The sequence below is a fragment of the Peromyscus californicus genome, unplaced genomic scaffold, assembly GCF_007827085.1.
Source record: "Peromyscus californicus insignis strain IS unplaced genomic scaffold, ASM782708v3 Scaffold_4__1_contigs__length_199733344, whole genome shotgun sequence".
NCBI lineage: Eukaryota > Metazoa > Chordata > Mammalia > Rodentia > Cricetidae > Peromyscus > Peromyscus californicus.
Window position 1 is genome coordinate 99,676,595 of NW_026294562.1, and position 26,041 is coordinate 99,702,635.

Sequence of the window (26,041 nt, forward strand, 5' to 3'; positions counted from 1 at the left end):
CATATTTCATTTTTTAGAGTTTGGAAAATTGAAATATGTATACCACAACATAAATATATATTCAGGATTTCAACAGGCACCTGCTTTGAGTTCTGAAAAGGCTGATTCTGTAATTACACACCTATTAGAATTAATGGCTATCATGAGAACACCTGTACAAATTAAAACTGACAATGCTCCAGCATATGTCTTTAATAAAATGAAACAGTTTTTTACATATTACAACATAAAGCATATTACAGGTATATCACACAATCGTACAAGACAAGCAGCTATAGAAAAATCTAATCAAACTCTAAAAGATATGCTAAATAAACAGAAAGGGGTAATAAAAAAACCCAGAAATAGATTTCATAATGTTTTGTTAATTTGTTAAATTTTCTAAATGCTAATGCGAAAGGAACAACAGCTGTGGAAAGACATCAGATAATAGAAAAAACTGCTGAATTAAAGCATCCTGTATACTTTAAAGATGTGTTGACCTCAGAATGGGAACTGGGATATGTATTACATTGGGGAAGAGGTTTTGCTTTTGTTTCCACAGAAGAAAAGCTATGGATACTATCAAAATTGATAAAGATTATATTTGAACAAGAGAGACCTCTTGATTAGAAGAGGTGATAGTTCATCAACCAGCATGACTATCCAATTGAAAATTAACTTATACCACTAACAAATGCCTTTTATTTAATCAGACATAACTTGCCAAAAGGGAACCTCCCCAAAGTTAGACTTGGGGAAAGATTTTTGTTTTTATCTTTCAGGAGAATGAAGGCTAAGGAATCTGAAGAACACTGGACAAATGAGACATCTGAAGAAAAAGGATGAATCATCCAGACAAAATGTCTCAAGGAAAAGAGTAAATTGGCATATTGATATACCACATTTCCAAGAGGATAAAATTTCATAAATCTTCCTAAATATTTGTTTCTGCTGTTCTCTACAGACATATAATGCAAATGGTCTTTTTGTAGTCCCAGTTCAATTAAAAATTAAAGATGGCTTTGGAGTTGGAGTGTGGTTCTCTCCTTCTCTAAACTCAAACATGCTTGTTAAAAAGGAAAATCCAAAATCTCTGTCTTATGTCAGAAAAGTCACCTGATATGGGATAGAAGAAAAACCAAAATTAAGAGACTATTCTATTGCTGCTAATCTCAAGATCCTTTGGGTTTGTTTTGACTCTTGAAAATTTTCTTGAGGTATGAATATTATATCAAAATTTATAAGATTAATATAGTTTAAACTTTTTGTCATGATATTAGTGGCCATATAGAGTACTAAGTAATTCTAGAATAGGGCTTCATCTAGCTTCCTGTACATGACTTCGGGTTTGTGTCTCTATCAGGTAACTAGGAATTAAGTTTTTGTACTCTAGATGTATATAACAAATTATGATCCTTTAACCTCTTTGAGATCTGCTGCACATGACATTTAAAATGTTTGTAGTGAACTATGACCATGCCTAATAGTGACTTTTGAAGTCTCCAAAAGGATGATGGGGCCCCACAACAAGGATTTCACCTGGGCTATGGTAATGCCACTAATCTGACAAACACCACTAAAGATTGGATTTGTCCTACAAACTGCTTAGGACAATTTCAAGGAGCCTAACTGAGATGATCCAGCCTTACAGACTACTCTAGCCAGGACTTGAGACAAGCCCTGAACTTTCCCATTACACAGAGACTGGACAACAAATGCTACAGCTAGCTCCTCCAGGACTTAACAATTAACCTAATTTTTTTTCAGGGTCTCCTAAAGATACTGTCAACCCCAGACAGCAGGAAGTAATTTTAGGAATACAACACCTACATTCCAAAGAGGTTGGATGGATGGTTTTTTGTTGTTCAGTGGGTTATGGATATTTGTCATTGCTTATGGTGGTTGGTTGCAAGTTGTTGTTGGTAATAGTCAGGAAAAACGCTGAACGAAGGAGTTTAGATTCAGGAATCTTGTTCTAAAAACAGAAAAGGTGGATATAGAAATAGGATAAAAAGGTAAATTATTGAATCTATTTGTAAAAAGCAACTACTAATTTTAAATATTTTACATTGGCTTGGATTTTTGTATATTGATACAAATTTAAGGTTATTTTTGTTATACTGTATACAAATTATGGAAATGATAGGATTAAAAAGTAAATTATTGAATCTACTTTTAAAAAGCAACTACTAGCTTTAAATATTTTACATTAATATGGATTTTGTATATTGCTACAAATTTAAGCTTATTTTGGTTAGAATACACTTTACATACATTTCTACTCTTGTTCAAGGTATTGTACCTATACAGCTCATCTAGCAATGTAATTTAAATTTCTAGTCCTTGAAAGTTATTATTACAAACTATTTAGGATAATAAAGAAATGCAGGTTAGTAGTTAGTCACCTATTACAATCAAACTCGTAGTCATGTTAGGTATGTTTTGGTTTTTTTTTTTTTTTTTTGGTTTTTTTCGAGACAGGGTTTCTCTGTGTAGCTTTGCGCCTTTCCTGGGACTCACTTTGTAGACCAGGCTGGCCTCGAACTCACAGAGATCCGCCTGGCTCTGCCTCCCGAGTGCTGGGATTAAAGGCGTGCGCCACCACCGCCTGGCGTTAGGTATGTTTTTAAGATATATTTTAGATAGGCAAGTGGTCTTCAAACACTTCAAAGATCTACAGAATATGGCATTTAAGATGTTTTAATAACATAGGTTCTTTTTTTATGACAATGAGACATGTCTGCTCCTGGCAGCACCAACCTACTTCAGAGAAGATGATGGACATCAAAGAAACCCTATATTGAGTTTACTTTCTTTATGGCAAAAGTTAGCCACGGGGCAACTGCTGACTCCACTGCTGACAGTATGCATGACATTGGACAAACAGGACAGAAAAGAAAGTGACTGCAGAACTTTGCCAAGACAAAGTGGGAGAGTCCTTCAAAAATCCTGCTTCACAGATAATTATGCCAGATACTCTAGGCCTGTGGGCCAAAATGGATGCCCCAATGTTGCAGAGGAACCTTGGGTGACTGTCCAGGCAGCCAGAAGTTTATGTCATTTCTTATTTTTGGAAGTTGTTTGAGCTACACTTTCTGTTTACTCAGGTAATATTATATCCTCAGGTTTCTGACGGAACTGAAGACTAGATAGTTATAGCTTTCCTTGATATCAGATTCAAAAAAGACACTCATAAAAGAGGTGTAAAATATATAAGGTTGAGAGTCATGAAAAGATAGGTATGGGTTGGTAATGCATTAGGTTAGAAAGTGAATTAGGTACAACACTTTGGACTCACCAAGATAGGATAGATAATGGAGTATTTTCTCTGAATATGTCAAATGCTAATGGACTAGACATTGTTAATATAATTATTGCTTATATATATTAGTATATAGTTATTGTACTTATTGTATATAGTTTTTCTATGTTAGTTAAAACTTTTGCTTTTTGTTTTAGACAAAAGGGAGAAATGTTGTATGCTATTTTGTTGGCATTCTGACCAATAATGCTTGCCTGGAGATCAGAGGGTGGTGATAGCCACTAGTTAACCATAGAGGCCCTTCAGTGATGGCACACACCTTTAATCCCTTTAATCACTTGGGAAGAGGAAGCAAGAGGATCAGGAGTTCAAGACCACCCTGGGCTACATGAGATTGAACCAGTCTCAAAAAGAAACAGAGCCAGGTCGTGGTAGCTCACACCTTTAATCCCTGCAATAAGGAGGTGGAGACAGGAATATAAAGTGAGTGGAGACAGGAGCACCCATTCAAACAGAGGATTTGTAGAGACAGGACACCATTCTGTCTGAGGATTCATAGAGACAGGATCACCCCTTTTCAGTCTGAGATTTCATAGAGGTAAGAAGTTTCTAGTGGCTGGCTGCTCTGTTTCTCTGATCTTTCAACTTTCACCCTAATATCTGAATCTGAGTTTTTATTGTTAAGACTAATTAGGATCATGCATCACTCTCTCTCTCTTTCTTTCTCTCATCATTCTCTCCTCTCCCTTATTACTTTGCTAATACCTTTTGATTTTAATTGTATGTGTAGAAATGGAAGATATATTCAGACCTACCCCAAGATATAGTGAAAAACTAATTTCTTACTCTGGATATAATTGACTTTTCTGTCACATTTACTGTGACATTTTCTGTCACATTTACTGTAACAAATTTCCACCTAGAAATATCATGTTACTTACAGATAGTATCTATAAGTCTGGATTTGTGGATTATAAATATTTCTACTAGACTAAACTATATATAGCCAAATTTTATCATCTTCAGTTTAAGAAATTATGCATGTTTTTAGACATATGATTAATGGTTTCCTATTCTAAAAATTTCATATTCACTTGACACTCACAATTTTTGCCTCTGTTAAAAATAATACGCGCTCATTACTTGTTTACTCACTGCAATGGGTAGTCTCCTCCCTCAAATGCTAGTGTCATAGTCATTATCTGTTGTCAGCACTGTGAATAACTGCCCACACCACCTACCACATACATCTACCTCTGTGTCATTCCAGGGTGGGAATTGCCCCAATTCTGGGTCTATTTCTCATTTTTTTTAGTAGTTTTCAAAGAAGTAAATTTCCTTATGACATTTTGTTACACAGTTACTTAGGATAATTTCCTCATCTACCTCTCCCTCTCCCCATGTCCCTAACATCTATCACCCACTTACAGCCTCCACACCGTTTTCTATTGCTATTGTTACTCATTGATGAGGCAGTGCTAAGTACTTCTATGAACCCTTCAATTTTTCCTGGACTCTCTAGCTTTCATGAGGTAGGTGCTTTTCCACCTAACCTGAGATTAACCATTTAATTGGGTTTTAGTCTACAAAATCAAGTTCTATACTTCCCACACTCATTCCAGGCCTGTCTCATCCTCACTGTCCCTTCTGGTAGCTAAAGGTGGTTGGCACACACAGCCTTATTTTCTTCCTCAATGTACCGTTTTGTTCCAATCATTACCAGCCTAGCTAAGAACAGCTGCAATGACACAAAGTATTTTGAGTTGATATCCTGATCTTCATATTTTCCTGGATGAGGCAATCTGGTTTAGGCAGATGGGCATCCAGGAAAATATGAAGATCAGGACATCAACTCAGATTGCCTCATATACCTACTGTGAACAAGTGACCATGCCCACACTGATATGTGACACATCAGGCCATATCCAGGTTCTCATGGCCTTTTCTGTGGTTGTTTGTTATTGCCAATACAATAGGTGCTATGTAGGAGAAACCGTAATTGGAGAAACTCTACCTAGTATTTAGTGCAGATGCTCATTTCTATACAAACGTGCTGTTGTGAATATCCATGCTCAATTCTTTCTTCTTCCTTTGCTTTAGCATCTGTACTCTCAGAGGGGTTCGCATCATTCTTGTCAGTCTCAAACTACTGGTTCTTTCCACCATTGAACCATCATCAGGGGCTAGGTAGGGTCAAAGGACCTAAAGTGTTAAAGCGCTGAACTTCTGTTCCCTGATAAGGTCATGCTTGGCCAGGCGAGCAAGGGACTGGCGCCAGGGTTCTGAAGGTCCTCAAAGCCAGAGATTGGGGCCTGACAGTTTCCCCAAAAGCTGTGGTCAGGAGTTCCAGACACTTAGATGCAAAATGCTGTCTTTACTGTACCAGCATGCACCTTGCAAAAGAGGACACTCGCGCTATTCTGATCTCCCTGCAATCCGGATATCTGATGCTCTTTACATATTTTCTGCTTTCTCGTTTGAGGGGTGTACAAGAAGCTGTGATACTAATACACTCACTGGCTTGGGTCATCAGCCCTTGCAGCACACCTTTTGACTATTTATTTTTCTCATCCCTGATCCTCCCTCCTTGGAGTCCTGGAGTGGACCCATCAAGAATCACTGGTCCAGTTCACACTATGTCTTTCTGGTTTTTATAGGAAAGCATGATACAGAGATTTTGTGGGAAACTTCCCTATGATAAAGTCATCAGCTTGAATTCCTTTGTTCTCATTAGTCAAGGACCAACAAAGTGTAAATAATGAAGTTCATCTTAATTTGTTGTTAAATTTCATCCAAAGATATTTCTGCAAGATTGCCTAGTGAAAAGTGCTCACCATGCTCTTGGAGACCAAGCCCAGGAATCTTTAGCATGAAAGGGGTATCAACTTTGAGTATTGTGCTTTAAGCATTTATTTTATCATGATTTTACTAGACAAAGAACTTTTCTTAGACAATATATAGAAGAATTCACATTCTAGATTTTCCAAGGGCTGCATGAACACATTAATTTTAATTGAAAAGAACAAAACCTAAAACTACAATGCTGTAGTTTTGTACATTACTACATTACTTTGAATCAATAGATAAAAGATAGAAATATTAGTTTCTATGAGAAAGAAAAAACACTGGGAAGTTTGTTTTGCTTCTGCATTCCAGTAACATTTGCATCTGAGTGTCAGATAGTAAGCACACCACATAAATTCAATTGATGCTATAGGTTAAGTAGAAAGATCTCAATTCAGTACCCATACCTACAAAGTATGACATTTATAGCTGTATTAAGGAATAATGGCAAAATTAAATGAAATGATTTTTGTAAAAGTAGGAATATAAGTAGTCTTCCTGCATACTATCCCTACACACACTAGCCCATAGAAATGTGTTAATCATCAGGAAGATTGATAATTTAAATCTAGCTCTGTTTCATTGTGGAGATTTACTCCATTTCTTTTATTCTATTCTTTTGTTTCTACTGATGTTAAGATAACACCATACACTAATTTTATAGTATTATAATGAAAGGAACTACAATAGCAGTCAGCAAGCAAATTTCCATAGGATAAATAACAACACAGATAATCTCCACATTGATGCTTTTCTGTGCATGCTGAACTAAAAACTTACAGTCTCACCTAAGTCAAAGATCATTCATTCCAGATATAGTTTGAACATGAAATGTCTCCCCTGGGCTCATGGGTCCAAGGCCTGTTCTCCAGTTGGTGGCACTCTTCTAGAGGTAGAACCTGGCTAGATGAAGTCAGTCACTGGGATTCTGTCCTTGGAGCTAATGCCCTTCTGTGGTTCAGTCCTGTTTTTCCCTCTTTCCTTTCCTGATAACCATTTGATAATATGTTATTATCAACCAAATGATCCCACCATATTTCTAGGTTCTCAGCAATGGAACCAAGTGAGCATGAACCAAATAAATCCTCACTCTGTGTGTGTGTGTGTGTGTGTGTGTGTGTGTGTGTGTGTGTGTGTGTGTGTGCGTGTGTGCGCGTGTGCGCGTGTGCGTGTGTGCGTGTGTGCGTGTGTGTGTGTGTGTGTGTGTGTGTGTGTGTGTGTGTGTGTGTTTCCAGAAATTTGTAACTGTGATGGAACACTAAGAAGCACAGTTTACTAGAGGGTTAAACTCCATCTTACTTTCTTATATTTTTGGTGCCTTGCGTGCTAATGAAAGCTAGCCCATCCTACTGAAGAATATTTTCTAATCATAACCATTTCTGACCACAAGGAGTGAGAGTGTTCGTTTCTTCTTCATACTTTCCTTAGGATAACAGATAAAGTGCACAATTTAATCAAGGCCTATCTCTATCCCAAGATCAGTTGATATTAGCCAACAAGGCATTGTAGCAACCAATTTGCCCAGGAAACTGACTGAGAAAATGGTTATAAAATAGTTTATCTTAATTATATGACTAACAATTAGTGAAGGTCTAATGACTGGGCAGGAAGGTAGTGTTATACTAGGGTGCATTATATTTCTTCTTCTCTAAGATGAAAACTGTCACTCAATAATATAATTCCACAATTATTTTTATTTGTTATCTGTATTTTTTTGTAAATTGTATGCCTTTGTGAACTGTGTGCATTTGTATATAAGTATGTACACAGTTTAAAAAGCATAGGAATTTGAATGATTTCAAGGTCACACTTTATTCTCAGAGTCAAATGATTCTTCTGTTTTATTCTTATTCTTTAATCAAAAACAACAAACATCAAAATACGTTGAAGTTTTAGCACGGAGATGTGATAAATGTCTGGGGTTATGAATATACTAATTACACTGATTTGACAATGGCACCTTGTATACATATGTTAAAGTACATTGTATACCTTAGTTAAGTACACTTATAATCTATCACACTCTATTGCTGAAGACACCACATATCTGAACAGAGAGAAATCAATGAGGTACTGATCTGAAAGCTTCATTTCTCCTGGCTGGCTTTCATTTATCTAGAAGATGGTAGGCATAATTTACTCATATGTGAACTCTATGACCTGTAACAATGACTACCTTGGCAAGATATGCCTACCGTTGCAATAAAGGCTCAAATGTTATGGGAGTAAGTGACCACTTTCTAATCAGATTTAAAGTCCTCTCAGCTAGATAGAACCCATGCCAGGCAACATTATTGGGGTCAATAACCTGTTACTAGATATGTCATAGGCCCTAAGAAAGAACCTACTATTCTGCTAAGTGGTCTTAACATTGAAATGACTCATAATGCTATTGCTATACCTGTAGATTAGTGCATCCATCAACTCACACCAGAGAAGTTTCTACTTGCAATAGATGGCAATTAATACAGAGACCCATAATTGGTCAGCATTCAGAGAATAAGAGATTATGGAGTAATGAGTACTAAATGGGAAATCTAGAGAGCAGCCTTCCCCACAAGACTCAGGGATCATCACAGAAGAGAATGTGGAAACACTGCATGAACCAGAGGTAGTGATGGATAACTACAAGGAAATAGTGTTTACTCTGACACAACTGTGCACATGTGAACTCACAGTGAGTCTGATAGAATATACAAGAAAGAGAGCACATCAATATGGAGAGTCAACTATTTATGAATGCTTTGTTTATCATTCAGTACTCCTGGGGACCATTGTTCATTTGAGATAGTAGCTTAACCTTCTGGGAGTCAATGGTGATACCTTGCTTTTTTATACATGTTGTTTCTTCTTTGTCAGGTTCCCCTGAGAGATACACATCTTATATATAATTCCACAGTTCAGTTCAAACTTACTGTGAAGTCCATAGGTCCCAGTATGATAGCCTGTCTGCTGGCCAAGACATAGAACTTTCCTGTTTCCACACAACACTGGTAAGATAGGTAAGGATACTCACTCTTTTGTCTTGGTATTTTGTTTATTATCTACACATGAATATCCAAACAGACTTACATAAAATTTAGGTAATAGTATGTTCTACCCTACCCTTTGGGATCCATAAATTATTATCAAGCAGTTTGGAGCTACATATTGTAATTATTCCTCTCAGATATAGTTGAAATTCATGAAATTAGAGATTTAACAAAAGAAAAATAGCATGAGAAGAATGACAAATTAAAAACACATCACAAGATTTAATAGCCTAAAGCAAATTTCATGCTAAATTTGCCTGAAAACTTTAACAAGGTGAGTAACATTGTTACTATTTGATTTTTAGTCATCCTATGAATCAATTAATTAATGATTTGTAATTTTAAGTGAACAGGGCTCTAAAACACTTATGCCTATAGAATCATCTGCCTGTCTAATTCTATCTTCTACCTTGTCTTCAAGTAAACATCCATCACTCCATACCTTTTGAAAAGGAGCAAAATCTGCCCTTCATAATTCCCTGAGAGAACTATAGCTATTGAGTGAAAACTCCCTGGTATGACTTTCCATCTGTCTACCGACTTGACACACCCTAGTGTCAATGAAAGTGCTTAACCTTATCTTTCTGGAATCTAATTACTCTCTTGTACTGTGTTCAATCACATGATGCTTTCAGACTTTTATGTATCAATTGAATTCACTTGTTCTTTATGTAAAATTCATCACCATCTACTGTATCTGTATCCACAGTTTATAAATTTGTATGTTTATCTAAATTTTTGATAACACCTCCATAGCTCTGACAGCCTCCATTAGTCACAATCTGTCTGTTTCATTGCCTTAACTGATAAATTTCTGAAAATGAAATTAACTATAGCACCTCATTTCTGCATCCATTCCCTGAGCCCTGCTGCAGTGTTGGTTTCAGTTAGCAAGTGCACCTGCTTTTCTCAAGATCACTAACATACTCTGAACTGAGTGTGAATGTTTGAATACTTACTAGACTTGGCTGTTCAAACAGTTCAGCTCTGTTATCAACATATATATGGAGAAACCATAGTCTCTTTGTTTTTACAGTTCCCTTAAAACATTCAGAATCCTCATGACTTAGAAGAAATAATCCTTCCACAACACTCTGTCTTCATTATTTTTCTTTTAGTAGTCCACTCTTCTTGCTTGTTCATCCATTCTGTGGGATTAAAATGATCTATTTCTAAAGATCTATGTCTGGAGCATCACACCTGCAGGATCATTTCAAATGTGAACATCTTTAAATAGGTTTCTCTTGCTCACTTTAAACATAGTATATTCAAAATCCAATGCACTCATTTTGCTGTGTTTTACGAACTGAGTCTCCCACATTGAAACATTCCTATTTTCTACATTTCTAGAAGTGAATATCTATGCACACAATCTGTTGGGAATTAAAGGTCAATGAATACAAAAATAAATATATAAGTGTACAAAATTACATGAATGTATTTTCTTGGTTTAAAGATTAAAAAATCGCCTTTGCTAAATATCTCCAATGATAATTGCTAGATTAATAAATTTTAGTTTTCTAGATAACGGAATTTATTTCCTAAAGTATATATTTTTTTAATCAGAAAATTATGACAGTACAATTTGTTGCTTCTTAGGATGTGAGCATTGTAAAGGCAAATGCTACAAATGCAGGACAACACAGAATTCCTGAGCAACTTCACATCCAAATTACCAACCTTCTTGTTGACTGGCATCCCGGGTCTAGAGTCTGCTCATGCCTGGATCTCCATCCCCTTCTGTTGCCTTTATGCCACCGCCCTCTCTGGGAACAGCATGATCCTCTTTATCATTGTGACTCAGCACAGTCTGCATGAACCTATGTACTATTTCCTCTCCATGCTCTCAGCCACTGACCTGGGTTTGACTATTTCTACAATGACAACCACCTTGAGGATCCTGTGGTTTCATGCAAATGAAATCAGTCTAGACTTGTGCATTGTTCAGATGTTTTTTCTTCATGGGTTCACATTTATAGAATCTGGAGTACTGGTGGCTATGGCTTTTGACCGTTATGTAGCAATCTGTAATCCCCTTAGATACACTACAATTCTTACTAATTCTAGAATCATTCAGATGGGTTTCCTAGTGATTATGCGCACTATAGTATTAATAATTCCCCTACTTTTGCTCCTTAAGCCTGTTTCTTTCTGTAAAGTGAATACCCTCGCCCATTCCTACTGTTATCATCCAGATGTAATTAAGTTAGCATGTTCAGACACTCGGGTCAACAGCATATGTGGATTAGTTGATCTCATTCTAACCACAGGAGTAGATACTCCATGCATTGTCTTGTCTTATATATTGATCATTCGCTCTGTCCTCACTATTGCCTCCTCTGTAGAACGGTACAAGGTCTTCAGCACCTGTGTGTCCCACATTGGAGCAGTGGCGATTTTCTACATCCCCATGTTTAGCCTGTCCCTGGTGCATCGCTATGGTCGGTCAGCTCCCAAAGTAGTCCATTCAATGATGGCCAATGTTTACCTTCTTTTACCCCCTGTGCTCAACCCCATCATCTATAGTGTAAAGACAAAACAAATCAGAAAGGCTATCCTTAGTTTGCTCCTTGCAAAATAAACAGAGATTACCCTTTACTTCTGAAAAACCTGGTGTGATTTTCTTGCTGCAAAAACAACTGTGGTTGGAGATTCCCCATTATATATGTGAGTTTTCAAGATTTTAATTTATTTAGCAATGTTTAGTGAATATTTAGGTGTTTTATGTTTAAAATACAAGTATACTATGCATTCTCAGGAGTTTTAAAGTCTAACCAGGGAAATGAAAATAACAATAATGAAGTAATAAAACTATTTTTCAAAGTAACTGACATTTCCTGATAGTTTTGTGTTAGATTTTCTACTAATGGCCCACAAGACATAGTCTACCTATTCTTCAAAACAGCCCAACAAAATATATAACATTATTTACAATACAATTAAAATATACATTGTTGATTAAGTGAAGGTGTAGAGACATTTAGGCCATACATCTAACATGGAGAAAAGTTGATATTTTAATCTATGATTCCCATATCCTAGACACCATGCTCTCTATTACACACTCTACCAAATGTACCCAGGGAGATACCACACGGTCAGAAGCAAAATATGGAACACCATGAATTCATGCCTCATTTCTAAGTGTTTCATAGCTTTTTCAAAACTACTTTTAACTTATTGCATTCATAGATAACCATAATAAATAATAAGAATAAATAGTTCAGACAAAAGTCATTATCAAGTGACAGTCAAAAGAAAAGATTTGGGAACTAGGGATATTTATTTCTCTATTTGATAAATGGAATGGAACTCTGAGTTTAAAAGAGATCATGGTGTAAAATGCAAAAAATCTTAGAGCAGAGGTTGTTGTGTTGTTTCTGCACACTTGTTCATTAAAGATTTAATACAATCCATCGTATCTTCATCACAAGAAAATCAAAGCAACATCAACATACTCATATTACTTTTGATACAATTTCATCTTCTGTGACTGTCATAAATGACACACATGACTCCTTTAACCAGCCAACGCACTAAAATTAAGGTTGATTGATGATTCTCAACTGATAAGTAATTTATACAAAACCAGACACAGAATATTTGCTTTCTAAAAAGAGACTCAGGAAACTATTCGGATTTAGAAGACAGCCAAAAGCTAAAACTCTCTGTTACACAGAGGAAATTAGAGATGTAATTACATGCTGTTATATATGATGGATGTCACATACATCTCACAAACACTGGGATACCAGTGTGATGGAGCCAGTTTACATTAGCTTGCAACCCATTTTGTATACTTTTTTTCAACTATGAACTCATTCAAATGACTTTCTCCCTCAAGATACTTAATTTATCAGCACAAATGTGACTGTCAGTATACTTTACTGTGTTCCCCTTGCATGGAGTAATAGAAATTAGAGGATTAACAGGTATACACCCTTCTGTTCAATAAAGTTTTGAGCATGTGTGTGAAACATGAACATGTGCAAAAAATTAAAATAATGCATTTAATGGTATTGTGGCAGATAGCTCAAAAGTAGTATTCTACCTAGTATTCTTTGCAGTCTGGAGTTTAAGAATTGTTAAGAACACATCAAGAAGGTATTTTGGAAGCAATTCTATACAAGAATGTAAGAAGTGTTATATGTACATTATTCATAGGGAAATATAAATTTTAAAATCATAGGACTTATCTGAAATAGATATCTTACAAAACTCACAGGAGAAATAAGACAAGTTAAAGATGTAAGAGGAATATCCAGTAAATGTATCACGGCAGAAATTAGTTGTTATATTGGGTATCCACATATTTAAAAATGAAAATAAATCCATTTTTTCTGAAGAATGATCAACTCAAAATGGATAAAACACTTAATGTAAAACATGTAATGTTGAAGCTGATAGAGGAAAATACAGAGAAAACACATCAAGATACAGGCATAAACTATTCTGAAAAAGACCCCACTGGTATAGAAAGTATTCCTAAACATTAAGAAACATGATCACATGAAGTTGAAAAGCTTCTGTACAAACTAAATGATTTCAAGAGTGATGAGACCTGAAAAATATTACAAACTGCACATCACCCAGGGATTAACAACTGGACTATATAAAGTGCAAATATTAAACATTCTCCCCAAATCATGAATGAGCTAATCAAGTAAACAGATAGCTCTCAAAATAAGCACAAACGTCAAATAAATGTCTGCTGGTGTTCTGCATCCTTAGCCATCAGAAAAACACCAGTTAAAGGTGACTTCAGATTCCATCTTAGGCCAGTCAGACAGTGACCAAGAAAACAAGCAAACAAATGCTAGTTAGAATCCCAACTTGAGGCCACATCATGAGAGGGAACCCATGCCAGGAACCAGAGGCAAGACAGCCCAGAGACCCAGAATCCAAACACCACTGGCAAAAAGAAAAAAAAAAGTCAATGAAATGATCGCTAATGATATTCTGCAATATTCTGCTATAGTTAGTATAATGATATTCTGCTATGGATTAGTGCCTAGTCCAAGTGTAATCAGAGAGGTGTCATCCAGCAACTAATGGGAGCAGAAACAGAGACCCACAGTCAAACAGGAGCAGAGCCGGGGGAAGCACACTGAGAAGCACACATGCCTTTAATCCCAGGAAGTGAGGGCAGAGCGGGAGAAAGGCATATAAGGAGTGAAGAAACAGGAACTAAACAATTCAGCTGAGACTGTTTCAGATGAGGACTCAGAGGTTTTCAGTCTGAGGATTCGTGGAAACAATTGGTTAAGGAGTTGGCAAGTTGAGGTTGGCTGTGACTTGCCCTACTTCTCTGATCTTTCAGCTTTCACCCCAATATCTGGCACTGGGTTTTTTATTAAAAGACCATCTAAGATTTGAACAGTAGACATTTGCAGGAAAATCAGTGGAACTAGAGATCATTGTCTTAAATATGTCAGATTCAGAAATATAATAGCATGTTTCCCCCATAGGCAGAACCTAGATTTAAGTTTGTGTATGGGGGAGGATCTCAAAAGTAGAAAGATGACTATGAGAGGGGAGCAAAAGATCTTCATGGGTTGAAGAAGGCTGAGAGTATAAGGTAATTATTATTCAAGCCCAAAGTTTCAAAAGCATCAGGATTAGTTCCAAATATCAAAAAAAGAACTAGGAAAAGTCTATGGAAATTTGAACATCTTTTGTTATTGCAGCATCAGCTGGCTTGGATACAAGGGTCCCAGTCAGGCCCATAAGGAACAGCAGTACTTATGCATATGCAAAACAAAGAGAAATGGATTCAAATTCCCGAGGCTTTATTTAACTTCCAGTGAATACGTTCTATGTGTCTACCTTATCTTCTTTAACAATCAAAGCCTCAGCTGACATGTATTCAAAATGATGAGAAAGATGCTTCCTGATCCCATTTGTGTTCAACCTGCTGCTTCCAAATCAGTTATCCAAAGGGTGACAATGACTTTCAGACTGCAGTGTACTCATGAGCCTTTCCTGCTGTTTAACCTTTCTGCAGTTTTCTACCACTTGAATATAAAAATGCAAAGATTAAGGTTTCCCATCCCATCTTTGTCCATCCTGGCTTTCTGGGATACAGTCACATGCACCACATTTTAGATTCTTTCTTTAACATTCACACACACACACACACACACACACACACACACACACACACACACACCCCTTCCTTGCATTCTCCCATTCTGTTTTTATGTCCTATTCATGCCTCAGATCCATACACAAACTAATATCAAATGAGGTTAATGTGGGTGTTTTCCCCACTGCTATGCCAAGTGCTATAAAATGAAAATTCTTAGGAAACATTTGATATGATTATTATATTAAAATGAATATATTCAATAAAGCAACAAAAAGTGGATGAATCACTAAAGGCAGAAAATAGAGTATATAATAGATGGTCAGAAAAGGCAATTATAATTATCTCAGAAGGTATCAAAAATTATTAGGATTCGGCTTTTCTTGTTTTTGTCCCTTTTATTTCTTCTTGAGTTTGTTACCTTAAAGGTAAGGGGGAAATGATGTAATTAATTTCAAAAATAAAAAAATAGATTATATTAAAAAACTCAGACAAGATTTTGTAGTATTTACTTCTTTCTGTTTGCTCTAATGAGCTTTCTAATGCAAAGAAAGGAATAAGAACCTAATGAAGAGTATTAGATCATAAGTTCATAAATGCTCCATGTGTTAGGTTGTGTTAAATCTTCATGGGACCAGGACCTGTCCTTAGTGCATGAGCTGGCTGTTTGGAACCTGGGGCCTATGCAGGGTTGCTCTGCCTGGGTGAAGGGAGGAGGGGACTGGACCTGCCTGGACTGAATCTACCAAGCTAGGCTGAATCCCCAGGGGAGTCCTTGCTCTGGAGGAGATGGGAAAGGAGGGTGGGCTGGGGGGAGGGTGAGGAGGGGGGTGCAGGTGGAGGGAGGATAGGGGAATCCATGACTGATATGTAAAATTAATTTATAAAAGAAAAAAAGAAAAAAGAAAAAATCTTCACTATTACCACCTTTTTCTTTCCCTCTGGTGACATTTCCATAGAAGGAAAGATTTGCATAAAATATGTGATGTGATGTCCTTTTAATGAGCTTTGACCCAACTCAAACAGACTGGTGAGGAAATGTACTATTATTTTTCCTGAATTCAATCATCTGGGGAAAGCCATTTATATGGTACCTTGATCTTGCCAGAAGGGCTGATACTTGATTCCTGCTCGCCTCAAGTATCTCAGAAAGCAAGTGCAGCTGCTTCTAAGCTTCAATTCTCTCAATGCTGGTAGTTTCTACGAAGACAGAGTAACCTCTCCCAGTGACATCTGTTAAGAGGGTAGACAGGGAAAGGGGAAATACAGGGAGAAGAACCAAGACCATAGAAAATTTTAGAAAGTTGAGAAAAGACTAAATCTATTTTTTCTGCTTACCTGAGCTTTGGGGAATAGTGGAAAGGGAGTTGTAATGAGTTTGTAAATATCAAACCACATAGCAACTTTCTAGAAAGTTTAAACCAAAAACTGAATGCCGCCATAATCCAGCCAGGAAAATTCATTCTTTTCTCATTCATGCAGGCATGAAAAGACATGGTAAGGATAGTAATCACAAAAAAATGAAAGAAAAGGAAAAAAAATGAAGGAAAAAAATCCAGGACTACAGTAAAGGAATTAAGACTCACTTGCCTCATATGCAAAATTTATGAAAACACAAAATCTTCAGTACTATGATAACTACTATTATAATAAGCAATCAAAATATTATCTATTATTTCATAGATGAAATATTATAATTTAGGTAAAGACCAGAGTCATTCCAACCTATAATAAAGCCCCATGCAAAAGGAAACGTGTGTTCCTAGCTTCAAGGAAGTAAAAACATCAATAATATTCAAATTTTGCTTCTTTGCTAATCTATTTTTAACTAAGAGAATTACTATATTTGATTGACATTTTCTCTTGACTAAGTGAGTATTAAAAGTACTTTTAAATTAATCTTAAGTGGAATATAATTATAATAGTTTATGTTTTGATGAAAAATAGGTTTAAAATAATTTTGTGAGATTAATACAGTATCTTCTCAATTTTCCAATGTATTTCAAGAATATTAATGGTCCAGAAAATGATAAAATATGTAAAAGCATATTTATACATGCCAAATTTAATTTCTCTCTTGCTTTAGACTCTACTATGGCTGTCACAACTATAGATGTTATTTTTGGCTTTTTAAGAGAATTTTCTGTGTGAGTGATGCATTGACAACATTCTCCTCCTTCCAATTCCCCCAGCTCCCTTCTACTCCTCAAATCTTATGCTGCATTTTGATATTTAGCTTACTATAGAGTCTGTGCATTACCACTGAGCTTTTAAAATGTTATAGGCAATGTTATTTCACTGATTGCTGCATTTTCTAGCACCCTTGATGATATTTTTTCTGCCTGATGTCACATACTCTAGGTCAAAACTACTGTTCGTGGCACATGGTAAGTATGCTAACAACAGGGCAAACAAGAACTTTAAATAGAAAGATTTGTGTTTAATGAAATAACTAAGCTAAGTATTTAAATGAAAATGAACATGACAGATAGGCTCTAACTTGGAGTGGGAGGAGGGAAGAGAGGGGGATCTGTGGTTGGTATCTAAAATGAATAAAAAGTTCTTAATAAAATAAAACACAGTCCAAGAGAGAGAGAGAGAGGAAAAAAAGAACTCTATAGTATACAAGAACTACAGTAATGATCAAAATGCCTGGAAATCAGCAATTTTAACACATGAGCTGTGCCATTTCAGGAACTTCCTACAGATTATCACGCTTTCCATTAACTCCACTTCCACAGTTTTCTTCTTGACTAGAATTCTATGGCTGGAAGCTTTTCATGTGTGGTTTTTCATCCATTTTTGCTGTCTCTATTTGATTGCCTTCTTGGGGAACAGCAGTATCCTCTGTCTGGTGGTGAGAGATGTCAGTGTCCATGAGCCCATGTACTATTTCCTCTCCATATTCTCTGCTACTGACACGGGTATCACTATTTCTTGTCTTCCTACAACACTGGGTATCTTATGATTCAACACCAGCCTTGATGGATGCATCCTACAGATGTTCTTTCTACGTGGATTCACCATCATGGAATCATCTCTGCTTTTAGCCATAGCTTTTGACCATTTTGTTGCCATCTGCAAGCCCCTGCAATGTGCTAGAATCTGAACCAACTCTAGGATCACAAAAGTGGGGGGTAGTGATTTGTGTATGTATGCTGTTCATTCTGATGCCCTTGTTCCTGCTCTTTAAATGACTGACACTCCGTGGCCCTAATGTGCTTTCTCATTCCTTACTCTAACACCTGGATGTGCTCAAGTGTTCTTGCTCAAGTATTAAAGTCAACAGCATTTGTGGGTTAGTTGTTCTCATTCTGAAAACAGGTATAGACATCCCCTGAGTTTTCCTTTCCTATGTGCTTATCATCAAGTCTATCCTCAGCATTGCCTCCACAGAGGAAAGGCAAAGGGGCTTTGGCACATTTGTCTCTCATATTGGTGGTGTCATAATCTTTTACATCCCCTGCATCGTCTTATCTCCGGTCCATCGCTTTGGTCATAATGCCTCTCTATATGTTCATACACTAATGTCCAATCTCCATTTCCTCTCTCCCCTCCCCCCAGTGTTAAACCCTATTTTATATCATGTAAGGACTAAACAAATCCGTAAAACTTTTATCAAGATTTTTCCAAGCACAGAGTAGATTATCTGACTAGGCAATTACCTAGATGGGGCAATCTTCCTTTCATCCTCTATTTTCTTCTTTCTTCAACATTTTATTTCTTAACATCAGGGTTTTTTTCTTAGGGATGATAATACAAGTATACACAAGAATCTTATCTCTCTTCTCAAATACTTTCTGTGGTCTCATAGTAGAGACATGAAACTAAATAATAATAACAGTAATACTACTAATAAAAAATAATGATGATGATTGCCAAATTATTCAAGAAGCTGTATAGACACTGAGGCAAATACAAACCATCCTTAGAGAAAGTGATTAGTTGGACTGAGAATACGTTATAACAAATATAGATATAATATGCTGAGGCCCAGAGCACATCATTGTGAATCCAACAAAGACTATACCAAGGATCTACATACAGTTAGTGTAATAGGAACAAGTGTTACGTCCAATATGGAAAGGAGTAAGAAGTGTAATATATGAGATTATGGAAGAATCTTTATACTTGGCAAAGTCACAACTATAAAAGCTTCCCAAAGGAGATAATGTGTAATGAAATAATTGTAGTGACAATGAAGAAAATGGAAACTCTGCACTGTAGTCTATAGGCAGTTGTGCCTACATTCTCTCCTTGACCCACAAAGATCATATGTCCATCCTCAAATAAAATTATTTATGAGCCAATTTTTCAATATTACAAAAGAGAGCCCAGCCAGTGCAGCATGGTAAAAAAAAAATATAAACAGACACATATTCACAAATATTAAATGGAAAGAAATGAAGAAATATGTATACTAACACTTACTTAAAATAATGTTATATAGAAAACAAAAAAGAATATGTTTATAAGCTTTTTATGATTAAATGATTTGGAAACATATCTACCATAAGGCTACCATACAAACATTAGTGCTTATATCTCCTACTAAAACAAAATAAATGTAATATGTTTAAAACATCCAAAGCAATGAATATTTAAGGATAAATTTAAAGAGGTCTAAGACATCTCTACCTGAAAACTGAATTAGAGAAATTCTAAATAAATGGAAACATAAGCCATTCTCATTGGACAATTCATTACTTAAACTGTTGTAAAGTTTCTCCCAAAATTGAATTGTATACTCATTGCAATTCCACCAGAACCTCACAAATGCCTATGTGTATATGTTTATTATGTATGTATATAAGTGTGTAATTATGTTAAGCTGCTTTTAAATCCATGATGAAATTATAACAATGAACTTTGAATTTTATTCTACTTGTTATCTGTTATTACAAAGCTTTGCTAATTTAAACAACATAGTTTTACTCTGACTTGACACAAACTAAGTGACAAGACTGAATAGAATACAAAACTGATAGCCATGTATTTAGTCGATGTAATTATATAATGTAACAATCTTATAACAGTAGGGGAAAAGATGGTTTCCTTTGTAGAATTTACCCAGTTATTTGTCTGTGACCCCATTTTACACCTTAAGAAATAGATTCCTTTTCCTTAAAAATTCTTTTCTTATACATTACACCCTGACAGCAGTTTCCCCTCCCTCCACTCCTCCCACATTCCCCTCACACCTCCCCTCCCCCACCAGATCCACTCCTCCTCCATTTCCCTTCAGAAAAGATCAAACCTTCCAGGGAGATCAACTGAACACAGCTTAACAAGTTACAGTAAGACTAGGCACAGACCCTCCTGTCAAAGCTGGACAAAGCAACCCAGTAGGAGAAAAAGGTCCCAAGAGTGAGCAAAGAGTAAATGGGTTTCTAATGGAGTTTATTTAAAGGTGAATAATTTTTTAAAAAGCTGCTATAGATGATATAGAGAAATATACTTGTTTAAGTACATCACAAATAGCATATGGAAACCACTAAATAAAAATTTGAAATTTAATAGAAACTTTTACTAAACAAAATACAATGTTAATTTTATATATGTTAGCTAGACCACAATATACAGGTATTCACAAAGACCTTTTGCAAGTTTATTTATAGTAGCTTTATTTAAAACACGTAAAATGAGAAGCAATACAAAATATTCATCAACAGGTGGACAGGAAAACACATAAGAATTACTGATACAACAATCAATATGAGCAAGTTGCATTTGATTTCTATAATCACTGGACCCATTTACACATCATGTTGATTTTATCCCGTTTCTATGCTTCTGGGTGTCAATTGGCAAGTCTGAAAGAAAGATTCAATACCAAAGATTTAGGACAAAAATCAATAGTTCCCTCCACCACATTTGGTGCTGAGATCATAACTTATGTTCATCACTACCTTCCTTTACCAGATTTTTACTGAATTTCTTTTACTGTGAGCCACTTCCCATGATGTAGGTTTCTGCTCATTAGACTAATCTAGTTCTTTACTCTTGAAAAATATAAGAACTTCATTATAAATCTCTCATAGGCTATAGCTTGTACAATTGTCCCTTTCTCCTTTTGTTTGTTTTAAATTTTCACATGTGAATACTGCATGTATAACATTTCCTCTAAAAAACTCTTGTCACTCTTACTCCTCAAATTCATGGCCTCTTATTATAAATATATAATATAATATATAATATAATTATGTATCATTTATACATAATATAATATGTATGTGTATATTATATATTATTATATTATGTAACATGCAATATAATATAATATAATATATTATTTATGTGTGTATTTATATATATAGCCTGCTGAGTTCATTTGGTGCTGCTTATATATGTCTGTATATGGCAACATTTGTTGAAGTAAAACTGATATGGTCCAAAAAAATATTTAATCCATAAAATTTATTGAGTTTTTACATATGTATATATCCTTGAAGCTATCAAAATAAGAAAGGTAATGATCACCTCTGAACATTCTCTTGTGTTCTTGTTATGTTTTTGTTTGTTGTTGTTATTTGCCTTGGTTTTATGGAAGGAATTTGTACTATGAGACATACTATCTTAATAAATTATTTACATGTTCAATACATTGCTATTAACCACAGGAGCTGTGTTGCCTCTCAGATCTCTAGAATTTGTTCATCTGGTGTAACTGGATATTTACACACAATGAACAAAAGCTCCCCATTTCTCCAAAATTTCTCTTTGACTCTATATTCATTAATAACATAGTGTCCCCAGTGAATGTTCCAAACCCATATATAAGGCCCTGACTATGCACCAACAGCCTTAGTTCTTCATGGTGGTGATAAATGAGTTAATGGTCACAATAGCACAGTACATAGACAGGATAGTAGAAATAAAATCAAACTGTTGTGTAGTTCTAAACAGTTACTCAAGGTCATTAGATGTCTTCAAGTCAAAGCCACCTATCAGGGCAGTCCTGAGTCTTCCAGGAATGGGCTTTGTTTAGTTTCCAAATCCTCATCATTTTCTAGAAGCATGGAGAAGAGGTCACTATGTCATATGATGATGATCTGGGACCATTAGCATTCATAACTTGAAATGTGAAGGGAACGATGAACAGCTGTCAAGTGTATCAAATTAAAAGGAGCATAAACAAGGTGAAACACAACAGAGTCAAACCACCAAACCTCCAGACAAAGAAATCAGACAACCTATGAACAACTTCTTGAGAGAAATTCAACGATATGCCATTTTTCAGTCTTCATGTGCCTCCCTTAAAATTTCAAATGCTCAGGAAATGGTGTGTGAAGACAGAGGATATATGACAAATTAATAACCTTCACACAACTTTTCTATATCTCCGAAAGTTTTTGAAATATGTTCAGAAAAGGGGAAATATTTTGCCAAAGAAATACCCAATACCACTTACACCTACAAAATCACTGATCATAGGAATAACAAAACAATTTCACAAAAATTAGAGTATACACATTTTGTTATGACATACCTTTCCTACTGGTTATCAGGGGCAGTATCATACACTTTAAAGTAACAACTAAAAAATAATCAAGATTAAAAATTTATGTTACTAGGCTAAGAAACAATAAAATCCTTTATACATAATTTAGATTATACATAAAATTCTCATGCTTGTTATATTAAAGAATTGCTTATTCTGACAATTATTGTTTTAGGAATCTCATTTAATATTAAAACTTGGCTAATGGCAAATGATGTAAACTATTAGATTTTTTAAAAAGCTAATATTTCTTAATCTGTGACAATTTAGGAGAATTAAAATATGCAAAACTAACCACTAAAAAAATCTCAATTGTAACTTAAATCTGTTTTTTCACTAATTGCCCTATGATTTGGTAGAAATCCATTTTTCAAAATTAATTTCACAAATTATGTCCTTATTGTTCATTGTTCATTCACTGAATATTTCTCAACACCTGCTCCATACAAATGTTAAAATGCACTTTTCTAACCACCTTCCTAGACAACCCACACAAAATCCTTCAAGTTCCTTGGTCCTTCAAAATCAGCAAGTGAATCCAAGTCAACATAGTTTACCTTGCGTGCTCCATCCTGCCTCATTTGTCAGTAAGGAATACAAGACATTTAAAGCACTTTACTTTCAGAATCTCAGACTCCTGTCTCTGTGTTTAAACTTCCTTTTTAATCGAAATAGTATTTCTTATTTCCCTTTTTGAGATGCTATCCTGTTTGACCAGCTAAGCTGGATATATTAATGTCACTTGTGACTTGTCTCTGAAACACCATTCAAACTGATTCCACCTTACAAAAATATGATTGGTTTGGTTTCACTCTTCATATATTTTACCACTTTGGCTTCATTTTTCGGTCTCTGCAGACTCTCTTGTTATAGGCACATGTAGGGGTGGTTGTCTGTTCTTTACCTTGAAGCACTGCCCCTAGTAGGCAGCAGGAAACTGTTAGGTACCTACCTCCCCTAGGGCATGGCCTAAGGGGGACTAAGACCTGGAATGCATACATGCTGGCGCTCTTGGCTACCTCGTGGTCTTAGATGCTGAATGCTGGTGCTGCAGAAGGCAAAGCTCTCCAGAGAACCTCATTGGACCCTGCCACACCCTTTCTGGATCCTGCGACCAACTTCCTTATGTGTATTGTAAGTTAAAACAGAATAAATCCCCTTTGAACATCAGACAGACTCTGTGGTATGGCCACTTCAGGCACATTTTATCAGGAGCCCCTAACTTCATCCATTTCTCATTTGCACTTTTGAATTTTAATCCATGCAAATATACAATTGATCTTATACTGAAATCACATATTAAGTGAAAATATCCCAAGGTTTCTTCTGCTCTCTAAATCACAAATCCACCTGCAAAGAAGATACTAAGTCATAAGCCTATATATTGACTTTAGATTTTTCAGAAGTGATCTGTGCCATTATCCTATTCTGCTGATAAGAAAACAAATGCCGGTAAGTGTGGTGTCCTTTTTTCTGACCACCAGTATTATCAAAGCAGAGTTTTCTGTATTTCGGCTAATGCTCCACAGAGATCTTGGTGCTCTGAGATGCTTCTCCCAAAAGCAGGAATGTTTGAGCCAGTTGGCTATCATCCTCCAAATATGTCACCGATGCCAGCAGCTGGACCCTTGGAGATCATCCTCTAAGCAGCAGTACCTCACTACCCCGTTAAGCAGCTATCATCAACTTTTTTTGTATCATTTCTCAATGAGCATAATTATCATAATGGGATTTTTACATGGCCTATTGAATATTTTGCTAATTACAAGGAAAATAATACAGACTTACAGTTTTCAGTTTCCTTAAAAGGCTCAACATGAAAGAATGAATGTGTCTGTAATTTCTAGATTAAAATAAAATATTAAACATAGGTTAAAATACTCCTGGCTCAAGTTACATCACTTTTGCTAGTTTATTAACCTAATAGCCCAAATAGAATTGAACAAAATGTCTTCTACTTTTCTACTTTCTTTACTCCCATGATTGTCTTTCCTAGTCTGAAGTATTTAAGAGTGAGGATAATATATCCAATGAGAATCCATTGGAGAAAAGTATTTTTTTTCCTTTGCAGGAGATTGTCAAGTGCCCAGAGTAGTTGGTCAACACAGAACTAACCCAATGTATTTTTGTAGCCCTTTTGTCTCATGCTGCTTTGTTTGAGCTTTGTTTTTTTTTTTTTAATTTGTCCTATTGGTCTTTTGCTTGTATATTTTGTTTTCCTGTGTGTACATATGCCGTGTGTGTGTGTGTGTGTGTGTGTGTGTGTGTGTGTGCGCGCGCGCGCGTGCATGCGCGTGCATGTATGTTTTTGTTGTTTAGTTTGTTGTATGTTTGTTTTTAAAGAGAGAGAAAGAAAGGATGAGGAGTGAGTGGGGAAGAAGATCTGGGAAGGATCAGAAGAGAGGGTAAACGTGATCAAAGTAGATAGCATGAAGATTTTTCCAATAAAAAGAGAACGTTAAAAAAGAGTGAGAGTAAGTTATTTCAACAGACACTGTGGGTGGTATATAGTTTTTCAAACACCAAGTTCATTGGTACAAAAGGTAAATTAAAAGGTATGCCTTGGCTTGGCATGAATAATCAAGGTTAAATAGGATAACGTAAAACTGCTTAGAAAGCCTTAACTACTGGACAAGATTTAATCAGTATAAAAACCTGAATAACAGTAATTTCTTCTGGAAGTCTCTTTCACTTGAGTTCCCAAGCTGCCAATTCTTCCTTCTATTGAAATAGCAGCTCACAATGGAACCCTTGATTTTGTCTCTCTAATTTACTGCTTACTTCTGAATCTTGGAGATTCGTGTCTTCATTTTAACAGATACTTAAGACATGCATACTATGTAACTGCAATGCATACATACTATGTAATTTATGTTAACAGTAATCCTCTTGAAGTTTCTGTTACTCCAATTATACACATAACAGATGTTAGTATTCTGACACACCCCTTGAAGGCCCACCCAGCGTCCTGATGTAAAGTCTCCTTTAAAAAAGAAAACTTTATTTGGTTCTTTTCCATATGTCTAAGTTTTCATGAGCCCAGAGGTCAGTTAAGCATCCCAGGGGGGCAGAGCACTGAGACATAGCAGTGTGGCCCAGAAATCCCACATGCTTGTGTTTACTCCAGCTGAGTAAGTGATTCTGTCACCAAAAGTCCTTATAAAGATTCTCCATTCATAGAGAGAAGTGGGTGGCCTTCATATATTCCACTATGTAAGAATAAGAGAAACCTCCACTAAGGGTCCAGACAACCAGCCACATTCTGGTAGGAAACCATACTTTCTCTGCCTGTAATAAGTTTCATCTCAAAAGACACAAGATTTCAGTGGACATAA

At 35.9% G+C, this 26,041-nt stretch overlaps 1 protein-coding gene across 1 annotated transcript; it reads left to right on the forward strand.

The window, feature by feature from the left end:
- The first annotated feature begins 10,741 nt into the window (after positions 1–10,741).
- LOC128094864 (olfactory receptor 51F1) lies at positions 10,742–11,701 on the forward strand. The gene has a single exon (XM_052713450.1). The coding sequence runs from the start codon at positions 10,742–10,744 to the stop codon at positions 11,699–11,701; it is 960 nt and encodes a 319-aa protein (XP_052569410.1).
- The last annotated feature ends 14,340 nt before the right edge of the window (positions 11,702–26,041 follow it).